The sequence below is a fragment of the Lagopus leucura genome, unplaced genomic scaffold, assembly GCF_019238085.1.
Source record: "Lagopus leucura isolate 7727_CA_CO unplaced genomic scaffold, USGS_WTPT01 Super-Scaffold_1, whole genome shotgun sequence".
Taxonomy (NCBI): domain Eukaryota; kingdom Metazoa; phylum Chordata; class Aves; order Galliformes; family Phasianidae; genus Lagopus; species Lagopus leucura.
In genome coordinates this window covers 22,240,071-22,253,436 of record NW_024962250.1, presented here as the reverse complement: position 1 = coordinate 22,253,436, position 13,366 = coordinate 22,240,071, and the positions used below count along the sequence as shown (strand labels likewise).

Genomic DNA, 13,366 nt, shown 5'->3' with positions numbered 1-13,366 from the left:
AGGCACTCTTCACCTCAGGTTGTCTTCCTTTTAGGCTCAGCCTCCTTAAGCTCTTGGAGCATGTTCAGAGACAGAATTCATTGTGCTAAACCCCACACACAGGGCTACAAGCCTGCAGTTTTCATTCTAGTCAGAGCTGAAGTTTTGATCCCTTCTGATTTTGTTTTTGGACGAAGGCAGTATGGATGCATGTGAATTCTGTGCAGAAATCCATTCTTTGGATGATGTGTCTGAATTAAGTTACTATGCCGTGAATTGGACTTGGCTTGTATGAAAATCTTACCTGCTGCTGTTTTGGGTTCTCCCTTTGGGTTTTCCTTCCTGATCAGTTCCTTAACTTCTTTTTTTTTAGATGCTGATTGGACTTGCTGGCTACCTGAGTGGATATGATGGAACGTTTCCTTTTCAAAAGCCAGGGGACAGATATGAACAGCACAACTACATGGGAATGAGAGGGGTAAGGCATGAAAGGCTAGTATCAAGCTTTTTAACTCTCCTGTGCTTTTCAGTACAGAGTATTATGTCTTAAGAGCAGCTCTATTAGATTAGATCAGAGATCTGTTTGGCCTTGTGCCTTGTCTCTAAGCTCCCTAAAAGAATGCTGGTAGTTGTACTGTGAGTAAATCCTGATGTCTGGCTGTGAGAGGCTATGTGAAAAGTGAGGTGATTCTAGAGGTTGTCTCTTACTGTGAATTTTAAGGGACTATAGTCTTGAGTGTGACAGGTGTATTACCTGTCCTGCAAAGGGAATGGTGCTGAGCTTGGGCTTCTGCTCACCCTGCTGTGCTTTGCTGAACTCCCTCATGGCTGGGAGCCAAGGATCTCAAGAAAACCAGGATCATTCTGCTTCTAGTGAAACCAAGCTGAATGAGCCAAAGTGGGAAGATTACTATTCAGACTGGTATTCTGCTTGAAACCCTGTCTGTGCTGTTACTAAAGGAGACTTAGAGCCATAAGCATGGCAGCAGATAACTCCAGTCAAAAGAGCTGCCAATTGCTGGTGTGTAGAAAGAAGGATGAAAACTGGAAGGTGTATTTCCTTAGTTTACTTACCCAGTCTTTAGCTACTCATGGTTCTACATTTCCCTCAGCCGAGTTCTCTGTTCTTTGTCCTTCAGCTACCCTCACTCTCATTTGTCTAGAGAAGGTGATGTTGGTTTGCTAAAGATGTAAGATAGAGATACATTTTTCTTAGATTTTATATCCTAATATCTTGTTGAAATAAGTTGAATATGATGGACATGTAATGTGTTTACTTGACATTTGTTTTTATGAATCTGATGTTGTCTAGAAGGAGAATGACTAACTGTTGTTCCTGACACCTCTAGAGACAGAACAGTGTAAGCAACTGTTGTTCTCTGAGCAGTATCTTTGCTCATTTGGCTTTTGTCTGGTGATACCAGGGAGTCAGTTCAGTAGCTTCAGCACCTTTTGTTGTTGATAGGTATACAGCATGAAGGAAGGAAAGGGATGTGTGTGCTTTCACACTGGGGAAAGGTATAACTCTTCCCATTATCTTCTTTCCCTACAGTTCTGTGCATTCCTTGGCTCCTGCCTGGTACCCTTTGCCTACCTCACAGTGCTAGAGCTGTCCAAGTCTCTGCCAGCAGCCTTACTCACAGCTTTCATCCTTATTTTTGGTAGGTGTTCCTGCTACAGCAAAGTGGAATAGATGAATTCAGAGAATGTCATTTCTGGCTTACCATGTGTTACCTGGAAGGTTATTATGCCTACTGAAAAAGGCTCCCAAAAGCCAAGTCCTTCTGTTTTACATGCAGCTTTTTAATTGGCAATTCTCTTGAGGATTTTACAGTCAAATGTTTATTGGTGACCCCAGCATGGACTACATTTCACATCGCTTTTAAGAATTTTTACGACACACACAGTCAGAAATAATTTTGCCCACTGGTGAAATATTGATGTCTCCCATATGAACTGCAAAGATATTTAATAACCAGTTGCACTCTATGGAAGAGTTCACAGTAAGAAATAAGTAATGCTCTTTGTGGAATTGAGCCAACAGTGGAGCAATGAGCATTTCAAATGAAGCTGCTCGAATCGGAGCGTTATTGGGAGATGCAGATATTGAGGCACGGGGACTTCAAATTCCCATTTTTTAAAGATGGTATCTGAAAGATGACTTCTCCTTCTGCATCATCCTCAGGCACCGTTCTGGTGCTTTAGTAGATTAATCATCGCTGTCTGCAGCACTCTCCATCTGAATATGTTTGGCACACTGACTGCTGTTTCACAGGTACTGCTCCTCTGCCTGGTTTCTGTGAGTGAAAGTTTATTTCTTATCCAATTAGACATTGAGTTGTTCCAGCCTGCTTCAAGTTCTAAAATTGCCCTTGTTCTTTTTGGCTCAGCTACACCAAATAAGCTGTCTTCCTGCCATGTTAGTGCACTCTGTAACTGCAAACATTTTTGCTGTTGTTGTGTATCTGCAGATACAGGCTGTATTACTTTGTCTCAGTATATTCTGCTTGACCCCATTCTGATGTTCTTCCTTATGGGAGCTGTTCTGAGTATGGTGAAGTGTAACTCCTGTGCAGATAGGTAAGATACAGATTTTTGTTTTTTTTTAAACCATAATTACCCAACTATTGCATGGATTAAGTACTTGAACACATCTGAAACTTGGTAGTCTGTGAGAATGGCTAAGACTACATTGTTCCAGGAAACTTGGAGGTGAAAATGGTGCATGGTAGAGGAGATAAACCCCTTTAGTATAGGGGTTTGTGAAACAAGGGAGAAAGGATTATGACAGAAGTAAACTGAGAGAGAGACTTAAATACATTATTTTTCAGGAAGAAGAATTTCAGCAGAAATAGCGGTTATGAAATGGTAAATCTAAAATGAAGTTTAAAATCTTTTTAAAACTCCTTGACTGGAAAGAATGTGGCATGGGACACTGTCGGTTGGAGACAGAGGAATGAAAAATTTTTGTAGTTTGCCAAGGCTTTACTCCTTAATGGCAAAAAATATTAATATGCTGTCTTGGCTTAGTCTCTTTGTCTCCAGGCCAGAGTAGCAGAGCTTAACCATGACTGTAATCCTACAAGTACTTATAAATCCTGCTGGATGAGGTAAAGAGTAATCTGTTAGATTTAAAGAGGTTAAAAACTTGAGAAATACAGTTAGGATGATGGTTAGGATATTTGCTGTAGACTTATCCAAGCAGAGTGGTGATTTATAGCTGTTTGGATTTGTCAGGGGGCTTCTTTATGACTGAGCTGTACAGAGCAGTTTCCACACAATGCATGCAGAATTTGAAGGCATAAAATCTTAGAATGCTGTATAAGTATTTTTTGTTTCATGTGTTGTTCAATAATGGATCCTTTAAGTCTTAGCACGATTGCAGCAAGCATGGCTGAAACACAGACCACAAAGTCATATAGGGCCATGTGAAGCCACTCCAATTTACAGCTCTTGCACCAGGGAGTGCAAGCACCAAGATACAGGGCAGTGTTTGATCAGCTCGTGGTGCAGCTGTGTGTACCATGACCTGAACTTTCTCCTGTCTTTGAAAACAGGATTAGCTTTACCTAGTCGATTTTATATATATTAAAAGCCAGCTCTATCTCTTGTGTTGCGTAGCAGAGCAGAAGGGTTTCTAACCAAAGCACAGGTATCGAGGTATCAGGAGTCAGGAGGAAAAGGCTTTTAAATTTCCTGTCATCCTCATTCATCTTTTTGCTTCAATTTTAGTTTAGTTTGTAATGTCATTGCTTTTTGCTACAGCTTTTGTTTATTCTTTGGTTAAATGTTCTTCTCTATGGTCTTTCTGCTTTTTTGAAAGTGGCTGCTCTTTTTCTGATACCATCCTCCCTGTCCTTACATCTGAGCGATGTAATTTTGCATTTTTATGGAACTCATTAATGAAGTCTGAATTCAGATTTCAAACCCTTTACAAGTGAAATTGTCTTTCAAATGATAATTCAGCTTATACATGATGTCTGTGCTCCCTTTTTTAAAGGGGAAATACAGGGGTGCCTACACTGATGTGATGGGCTCTGCTGGATCCTGCATCAAGAGCATCCTTGCATCATGAGAATCATCTAGAGAGTGACAGAAACACTCTTGTTGTGGTTTTTTTTTTTTTTGTTTTTGTTTTTTTGTGGCTTTTTTTTTTCTTTCCTGTTAACTCATGAGCTCCTGAGGAGAAAATAGAATGTAATTTTGTGAGGTAGTGATTTGCTGTTTGTTTTTCTGATCACAGCTGCCTGTTCATGTAGCCATAATTTATTTTCTGCTTTCATCTCTCTGTCCTGCAGGCCATTCTCTGCTTCCTGGTGGCTGTGGCTGAGTCTGACAGGGGTGAACCTTGCTGGAGCAATGGGGGTGAAGTTTGTTGGCCTTTTTGTAGTCCTGCTGGTTGGTCTGAATACAATCTATGACCTTTGGGACTTGCTGGGGAACCTCAGCTTGTCACTGGTGAGTGTTAAAAACTTATTTATGTTAAGGATTTCCTTATTTTGCTTTCTTTTCTTTTATCTATGTAATTTTGGTTTTTGATAACTATGGAAATAGCCAAACAGTGATAATCTACAGCAAACAGGCAACTGAGGTAGATTATGATGATTAGTGATGAGCGTTGTGATAGAAAAAACTATTGCCATTTGTTTTTAAAAACTTGTATATAATCTCATAAGAGTGCAAAAAAAGGTTGTTGCTTTTTCCAGTTGGATGAATTTTATTTTGGTCTAGGTTGAAAATGGCTGTACAGTGGCCCAAAGCATGATGATATTCTGCTCTGTTATTGACCTTCTGAGGAGTCCATGATACCTGGCAGACAGGTGTGTTTTGCAGTTCTGAGTTTGCATAAGCGTAGAATCATAGAATATGATGAGCAGAGCAAGCTCAGGCTGTACTGTCTGTGTCACAGGCTGCATAGCAGCAGTGTGCTGTAGTCCAGCAAGAGTCATAGGCAAACTCTGTAATGGCAGTCTCTGCAGTTTGTCCTGAGGATGGTGAGAGCCAGAGACTGCTTGATTTCACTCATCTTTAGCTCTTCTAAGCTCTAAGAAATTCACTAGTGTATTTGGGTGCCCTGTTCTAATATATTGTATACTGGCAACCGTGAAATCTGCTACTGGGAGAAATATCTCGATAGACTATTTACTGTTTTGCAACCAGCAGGATAAAAAATAATTCTTCGAGCACATCTTTTGAGAGGTGTTCAGTTCTCTCCTTGTCTTTCATGAAGCTTGGAAATTCTGTTTCTTTCACTTACTGTTTTTGTCCTGTCTCATAAACAGGGGAGTCTTGGGGGGCTTTTTCTATTCCTGCTGTGTGATTTGTTTTCTCTGATTAATGTGAATCAATATGAGCTGCAAAGATGCCGTATTCCAGCTCCAGAGAAGCACTTGTTGAGCAAAGTCAGTTAATTGCATTTGAAATGGAACAAATCCATCATGTCTAAGCTTTCTGCCAGCAGCTGGCTGCACAGTGATTTCACTTGTGCTGCTGGCAGCAAAAGCAGCAAGCCCCTGAGTGTTAGAATGTGTAAAGAAATTTACTTCAGAAGGTAGATGCTTCTTTCTGAATACCTAAATATTTGGCAACTGTGGTGCTTGAGGAGGGAAAAAAAAGAAAAAGAAAAAAAGAAAAAAAAAAAAAGGGTTAAACCCATGAAGTTTGAATAACTTATCTCTGCATTTGTTAGGAAACTACTTATTTACATGCAGTGTTTCAGGGACTAGACTGATTCCTACAATTTTCAGCTTATCTTAGTTCTCCATCCTAGCTTGCTTGATGCTTTCCTTCTAGTGTTTTCTCTTTTGACATTGCATTGAAGTCTGTGATTGTAGGCTTTGATCTTTGTGAAAGAGATTTCCATTTCAGTCATTTTGCTTATGGGACTGGAGATTAGCTCATGTGCCACTGATGCATAAATTTGGTTACGTGCCATCAGTCAGCATTTGTCCAAGTGTCCAGTAGTTGTTAAGTCTTCTGCTCAAGTACCTCAAGTGCTGAGCAGCTGCTTCTCCTGTTGGCTTCAGTCGGTTCTTATTTCTGTAATATGTTCAGCTCTTTTTCATAGAATCATAGAATCACTTGAGTTGGAAGGGTCCCTTAAAGACCTTCTGGTCCAACTCCCTGCATTGAACAGGGATACCTACAGCTGTATCAAGTTGCTAAGAGTCCCATCCAGCCTCACCTTGACTGTCCCAAGGAATGGGATATCCACCCCCTCTCTGGGCAACATGTTCCAGTGCCTCACCACCCCTATTGTAAAAACAAACAAACAAACAAAACTTCCTTTTTTTTTTTTTTTTTTTTGTTTTTATTATAGATTCCATGTTGGGGAAAAAAAAAAGGAGGAAAAAAAGATAAGAACATTTGCCTTAATCAGTTTTGTAGTTATTTGTGAATGAACATTGATGGTATTTTCTTGTCCCACAGCTGTTTATTGCCCATCATGTGTTTAGATGATTTGTTCTGTGACCAGCAGAGTTAGCAGGATGTGATCACACAATCACAATCTAGCACAGCTGTGTACAAACTGCCACTCTCAGTGATTTTCATGGAGTGCTCAGCTTTTGTGTCAAGGCAGCTGAAACATTGAGGATGTGTTGCTGACTCTTTGTAACTTCTCGCTGGGGAGCAAGAAAAGAAGTTGGAGTGTGAGAGTATCCTTGCTAAGTGAGCTGGTTTCTGTGGAGGAAACCTAGGTACCTAGCCCTTGTTGCATTCTATCTATATAGGGAGACACTATCTAGTAGCTTATGCAATCATCTTTTCCTTTCACTCTTTGATCTAGGTTGTTTTTGTTCCAGGTTGTGTTTGGGAAACATTTCCTGGCTCGAGTGCTCTGCCTCATCTTGCTTCCACTCACCCTTTATGTGGCAATGTTTGCTGTTCATTTTGCAGTACTAAATAAAAGGTATTTCAGTTTTCTTTTCTTTTTTTTTTTTTCTTTCTTTTTTTTACAGAAGAAAAGTCATCTGTCATCTTTGAATTAAAGAACACTGATTATGGATTTCTCTGTTCACAGCATCAAAAGTGCAGCCATGAGCTGTGTCTTTGTTTAATTCCCTTCCCAAACTTCTGCATTGTTCTTAGAGAAGGGCTCTGGCCAAGCTGGCAGTGAAACAGAATTTGAGCTTGAGACATTCTGACATGTGAATCGAGTATCCTAACCAAGTCCTCAGTGTCTTCTTCTTCTTCTTTTTTTTTTTTTTTTTTCCTCCCTCCTTTCTTCCTGAACCTGAATATGTCTCAAATCCATTCTCTTTTTTTTGTTGTTGTTCTTTAAATTGAAAAGCACATCTCACTCCGCCAGCCTACCCTTCCCCTCTCCCCAAAAAGGCAGTGCATTCCTGAAAAATTCTTTGACTGTGATGAAAAATGTCTGGTAACTGTTCCTGTAGAGAGGACTGTGGACTGAATGCCTTCTGGTAAGGAGGGCATTTATTTGGAAAGCAGCAGCAAAATAGTCCAGTAATGATTTTCCATATGCTGCCATAAGAGATGAGGTGAAAAAAGCATTTAACCGTTAACAAGAATGTAAAATTAAATATATTATTTTTTCAGTTCAAGTCAGCTGGTTTTACCATTTAGCAGAAATGAGACTTGGGAAATCTCAAGAAGAGGCTTTATTAGATATCAGCTAGCAGTGGGTTTTGTTTGTTACAAGAGCACCCACAAAGACAATTGATTGTGCTTTGTTCAGTGCCAGAAGGAACACATTTTTATGTTCTCGTGTCCTTGTCCATTTCCTGCAAGAGTGTGTGTATCAGCTGTGATTCACAGCATTAGAGATGCAATTAAGGAAAACCCAATCATTCTTCTCCTGAGACCAAGTCTCTTATTTTGTTTTCGTCTGGTTTTCTTTTTCTTTCAGTATAAACAATCTGATTGTGCGCAGCAGAACTTTGTATGCTATGCTTTGCCAGTCTTTGAATTGTCACATTTTTTGCTCTGTGTTTCAGTGGTCCTGGGGATGGTTTCTTCAGTTCTGCCTTTCAGTCCCAGCTGATTGGGAACAATCTTCATAATGTCTCCATTCCAGAGCGTGAGTGTCCAAAGGAGTGAATTGTTCTGAGCTGTCAAAACATGTGGGACTTTAGATAAAAGCTACATCTCCTTTGAAGCAGTGCAGGATAGATACAGTTTTGTGTGTATGCACCTTCACTTTTTTTGGCCTTTATTTTGTTTCAGACAACAAAAAGGGATTTCACCTGTTCAGCCTAGAACCTGGCTCTTCTCTTTATGTTAAAATGGTTTGGGAGAGATATATAATGTTTGGTTGAAACTTCTAGAACAGTTTCACTGAATAGTAGTGGATGGTGATGGAAGGAAAGCTTGCAATGAGCTATTTGGATTAACGCTTCAGTCAGGAAATGTGCTTTCATCAAAACAAAGCAGGAACACATATGCCTAATTGGAGCACTGTAGGCTGGCTGCAGGAGGTATTTATAGGAGAGATGGCTTATGCTTTTTTTCCCTTGTTCCTTCCCATTTAGATTTGGCCTATGGATCTGTGGTCACAATGAAGAACCTTCGGATGGCAGGGGGTTACCTTCACTCCCACTGGCACCTCTACCCAGAGGGTGTTGGGGCTCGCCAGCAGCAGGTTGGTGTCCTGCAATACTGCTTCTAATTGCAGCCATCTACTCACTCCCACTGCACTTAGTGTTAGGTCTCATTGTGGCAGGAGCTGTGGTATCTTCTCAGCATCTGTTATCTTCTTGATGCCAGTGTTGAGCACTTAATTTGGAATGCTGAGTGTAAAGAGCCCACCAGTTTGCACCAGGGAGGTGACTGAGAGTAACAGAGCTTCACTGCAGTAGCAAGGCCCATCTCCATAGATGGAGGCCACTAGGACTTAAATATAATGAAAAGTAATGTTCTGTAATGAAAATGCAGTTGTTACCTCAGGCGAGAATGTAAAACTATTACAAACAAACCTATTACTTGTGTTAAAATCAACAGAATAGAAGTGCTGAGAGTTGTTTCCATTTGTGCCACAGGCCTCTGTGATGTTTTGTGAATTAATTTCTCGTCTGTGCCTTATTTTCCTCATCTGTCACCAGGGAAATTGTAAGGCTTTGTTCATTCAATTGGATATCTGTATGTTCATAAGCTGCCCATAATGAAAGGTGCTTAGCCAAACTCTCAAAGGGCTTATGTTTAAGTGATTAACCAGTAAATTAAAAAAAAAAACAAAACCACCATGTAAGTATTGCTAATTAATTATTACAGAAGTTAAGCGCATTTCTTGTTTTTTGTCCGTCATGATCAAGTTTCATAAATCTTTGCTGCTTCTGTGGCTTTCCTAAGATAAACGTCGATGTCTAAAAATTGTTCTGAACTGTTTGACAGAAAGTTTCTGGAGAAAAACAAGTGTTTGTTTTTAACTCAGTCTCTGTTATGAGGAAGAGGATTTCAAAAATAAGCTTTAATTAATCTTTTCTTGCTGTTCTTCCCAGCCAGAAATACTTCCAATGCTGTCAGGTGACAGTGATGTTTACTGTAGATGGAGCTATAATGCCAAAACTGGCTTAAGAGCAAGCCAAATTTAAGTGCAGAATATGCTTTATGGCAGTAGAAACAAGCAAGAGGGAATTGGAGGGTGTTGATGGGAATTTCGTTTAGAGTAGGTGGGAGAGGATGGAGATCCTCTTTCCTGCCACTGTGATCCCTACCCTGGAGGGGTATGCAGAGAGGAAGGAATTTACAGCTTCAAGGAGACCTGGGGAGTAAGAGATGGAAATGATGATCTCTCTGTCTTCTCTCCTGATGCTATGACCTCAAGGTGTGTGAGGTTCCTACTCACCCTTTTTCCCACCCTCAGACACTCCTGTATGTTCTGCCTCAGTCACCCATCGACTAGCTGGTCTGCTTGCACCCAGCTGGGAGGCACAGGTGTGAGGCTGGGCTGGGGTCCTGGAGAGCAGAGCTTGCTGCTTCTGCAGCTGGGAGAGAAGAGAGAGCACAGAGGGCAAAGTTCCTTCTGCCTGGAAGTGTGGCTTTCAGTAGCAGCACCCTCAGACCAGATGGCCTCCCCGCTCTTGGTAGCAGTAAGAAAAGTTACTCTGTGTGAAGCTGAGCAATTTAGTGAACGTTAGCTAGTTAGCACGTACTGCTTTATGAGTTGGTCCCTGAAACCTTAATTTGGAACTTTTGACACTAGTATAACAGTTATCTTAATCAGCCTGTTATTATAAATATCTACCAATGATGCCAGTTTAGAAAGCCAGTGCTGTTTCCATCTACTCACACTGGTCAGTGAAAATTCAAGAAGTTCAGGTTCAGATATCCTGTTGTTTTGGAAGGAATCTCTGAATGAGTGTAGGAGCAGGGCAAGCTGGTTGGTTGGAAGCTTTATTCGTAAGGCAAGTGAACTGCTATTAAGTGTAGCCCTCCAGAGCAGATGTGCTGTACCTGATTAAAGGGTGTGATCTGGGTTAAGCAGTGGCCAGCAATTGGCCTTCTATATGGACCATCATAAAGATCATGCCAAGTTTTTCTGTGTTAGTGATGCATTCATTTGGACCTTCAATTTGCTGATGAGTGCATCTTTGCTATTACCAGCCTTTTTTTTTTTCTTTTTTTTTTTTTTAATAAAATAATTTATCTTCTGCTTTCAGGTCACAGCCTACTTACATAAGGATTTAAATAACCTATGGATTATAAAGAAGCACGATTCAGATACAGGTAACAAATACTGATAAAGAGTCTCTTATAATTACTGCTTCATTTGTTAACATAAATATTTTGAGTTCCTTCCAGGGCAAAGTGTGCTTCATAGATATGAGATGAGATGGAAGGGAGCACAAGGGCAATCTGACTCTGCGTTTGTGTCTGCCCTGTCATTGTTTGCTTTTTTCTCCATGTTACACAGTCAAAGTAAATCAGCTTTTCTCAGCTGAAGGTCACCAGATGGGGTTGCAAATAGCAGAGAGGAAATTAATGTAAACGCAGTCCATATTTTGTGGAATCTGTTATTGTGACTGTGGGTCCTGGAGAAGTGGGTTCCAAGTATGCTGTGGTGCATGGTGTCCAGGTGGCTTGCATGAATGCTTGCTTGGGACTATTGAAGGTGTTATTCCTCAGGTAGTGCAGCTGAATGATTGGGCTAGGCTAGTTTCCTTTCTTTTTTTGCAGCATGTACGCATGAAGATCAACAAGGAAGAGTCTAAACAACAAACAAATTCAAATAACCAAGATATAATGATATGAACAGTCTTGCAAGTGTCACTTTATAGTGCATGAAAATAAAATGCAGATATCTAGTTATGGTGTTCAGTTAGCCTGGCCGAGCATCCCCTTTATTTAAGGGCAGTATGTTCTGCTTTGGGCCACATTTGTGCACGGTTGTATGGAGTACTTTCAGGGCTGGTCTTTAAACTAGAGCAGTGATTCACACCAGGCTTTCAGTCTACACAAATGGGTTTGCCTTGTGTTCTCTGCTTGAGGCAAAGTTCCCTGAGAACTCTCTGTGGCAACAATTTGTTAGTGCACAAGCATGATTGGTTTTCTTCCTCCAGCAGATCTGTTGGATTCCTCCAGCCCTGTGGAGTTTGTGAGGCACGGAGACATCATTCGCCTGGAACATAAAGAGTAAGGCTGATGGCTGTGATTTGGAGAGTCTGAGTGATTAGATAGGAGTGGTGGGGGATTTGACCTGCTGAAGACTGCGTGGGTAGGCCAGCACAAGTGGATCATGTGACAGAGGTGTATTAATGTCTGCATTTGCAAATGGAGTTTTTCTTCTGTGGTTTGTGTTTGATGGCTGTCTGTAAAATGGGAAACCTTTGGCAGAACCTCTCAGCTTCATCAAGCAGCACAGAGATCTGTTCAGCTGTGTGAGATGCAGTATGAAGGTAACTGCATACTGGTTCTGCCTGTACAGACAGTATACACCCCCTGAAACTGAACAAAAATGATGACCTGTGCCTTTCCTCACTGTGATGGGAACCTAAGAGACACATGGGTGCCCTAGTGACTCAATATTTAATCTTATGTAATCTAACCTCGCTGTGCCACAATGCTCTGTCACAGTTTTTATTTCTTAACAGAAGCTCTGTATTTGTGAGCCACATCATACTGTGTTCAGTATTACATGTTCACAAATCATTGCTTAAACCTTCCAAAATGATTGTAAGACTTTGGGGAAAAAAAAGAAAAAAAAGTGCCTTGGATTTTGGATTTTACTGCTAAATTTCTGATAATAAAGGTGATGAAATCTGGATTTGGTAATACTGTGCTCACTTAACTCAGATGCTGGATGGGGATAGGCTTCTGGCATGGGAGGTACAGCTGCAGCACTGGGGGAAAGATCCAGTAGGTGGCTCTCAGCTCTTTGTGTTGGAGTTTTGTGTGCAGGCAGGCGGGGCTGGGAGCAGCTCTGCTGTGGGAGATGATGGCGCCTGGTGTGGGTGGATTTACTAAAGACTGGGATATGGCCAGGCTTCTCTGCTTGCCTCATCTAGCAGCCATCACTGGGGAGGGGTGTTGTCAGCACTGTGTATGGCTGTGCTAATGGGGGCTGCTGGTCCCCACCTCAGTGCATCTGACTGAATGATACAGTCTTCCTCTCAAAAACCAACTGATAATCAAGGGAGGTCAGAATCTTATTTTGCTTCTTGCAAAAGCTAGACTTTCATCCCTACCTTTGCTGTTCGTAAGAAGAGGATTTAAAAAAGGAAAATCTGCAGTTTCAGTAAATGTGTGTGATTTACGAGCTAGAGCAGTAATCAATGTTATTTCCACTTGTAGATAGTGTTTATAGCCTAAAGGTTGGATTTACTCATGTTGTCCTCCTTTCCCAGTGTGGCATAAGTTTGGAGTTATGCTGGGGGAAGCAGCTCCAATTGCTGACAGCTCTCTCTGAATGGCTCAAACCAAAGTTCTTATAACAGATTGTCTGATGCATAAAAACAAAGCAAGGCTTGACTTCTGATTTCATTCCAGAACTTCTAGAAATCTTCACAGTCACCAGCATGAGGCTCCCCTGACAAGAAAGCACTTTCAGGTCACTGGCTATGGCATAGTAAGTGAATGGCAGGATTCAGCAAAAGTTCTTTCTTTTTGGCAGAATTCAGACCATGCCAAGGGAATTTATTTCTGCTTTTAGTTTGTTAGTTGTGGTGATAGATGTGGATCTACTGGGCTGGAAGAAAAGATCATCTAGTATAAAACAGTGTATCTCATTTAAGGTCTATTTAATGTGAACACAGGCAAGGAAATAACTTAAGCTTTTACTGTCAGTCTAGCTTTGGCAGCTTTCAATTCCATGAATGCCAAACTGAGCAACCTTGAAGTTGCTCTGACAAGTATTATTTTATATATTTGGCCTTGTTGTGTAGACTACTGGTTTTTGTTGATAAGATGTTGACAGAATTTTGCATCATGC

At 40.9% G+C, this 13,366-nt stretch overlaps 1 protein-coding gene across 1 annotated transcript in view; it reads left to right on the top strand.

Annotated features, from left to right (window-relative positions):
• Positions 1-13,366, top strand: part of POMT2 (protein O-mannosyltransferase 2) — a 29,491-nt gene that overhangs the window by 884 nt on the left and 15,241 nt on the right. The window contains exons 3-12 of the mRNA XM_042864865.1: positions 353-457; positions 1,532-1,640; positions 2,451-2,559; positions 4,278-4,437; positions 6,783-6,889; positions 7,938-8,020; positions 8,472-8,581; positions 10,599-10,665; positions 11,499-11,571; positions 12,925-13,003. Coding sequence (XP_042720799.1) covers positions 353-457; positions 1,532-1,640; positions 2,451-2,559; positions 4,278-4,437; positions 6,783-6,889; positions 7,938-8,020; positions 8,472-8,581; positions 10,599-10,665; positions 11,499-11,571; positions 12,925-13,003 — 1,002 coding nt within the window. The remainder of the gene's footprint in view (positions 1-352; positions 458-1,531; positions 1,641-2,450; positions 2,560-4,277; positions 4,438-6,782; positions 6,890-7,937; positions 8,021-8,471; positions 8,582-10,598; positions 10,666-11,498; positions 11,572-12,924; positions 13,004-13,366) is intronic.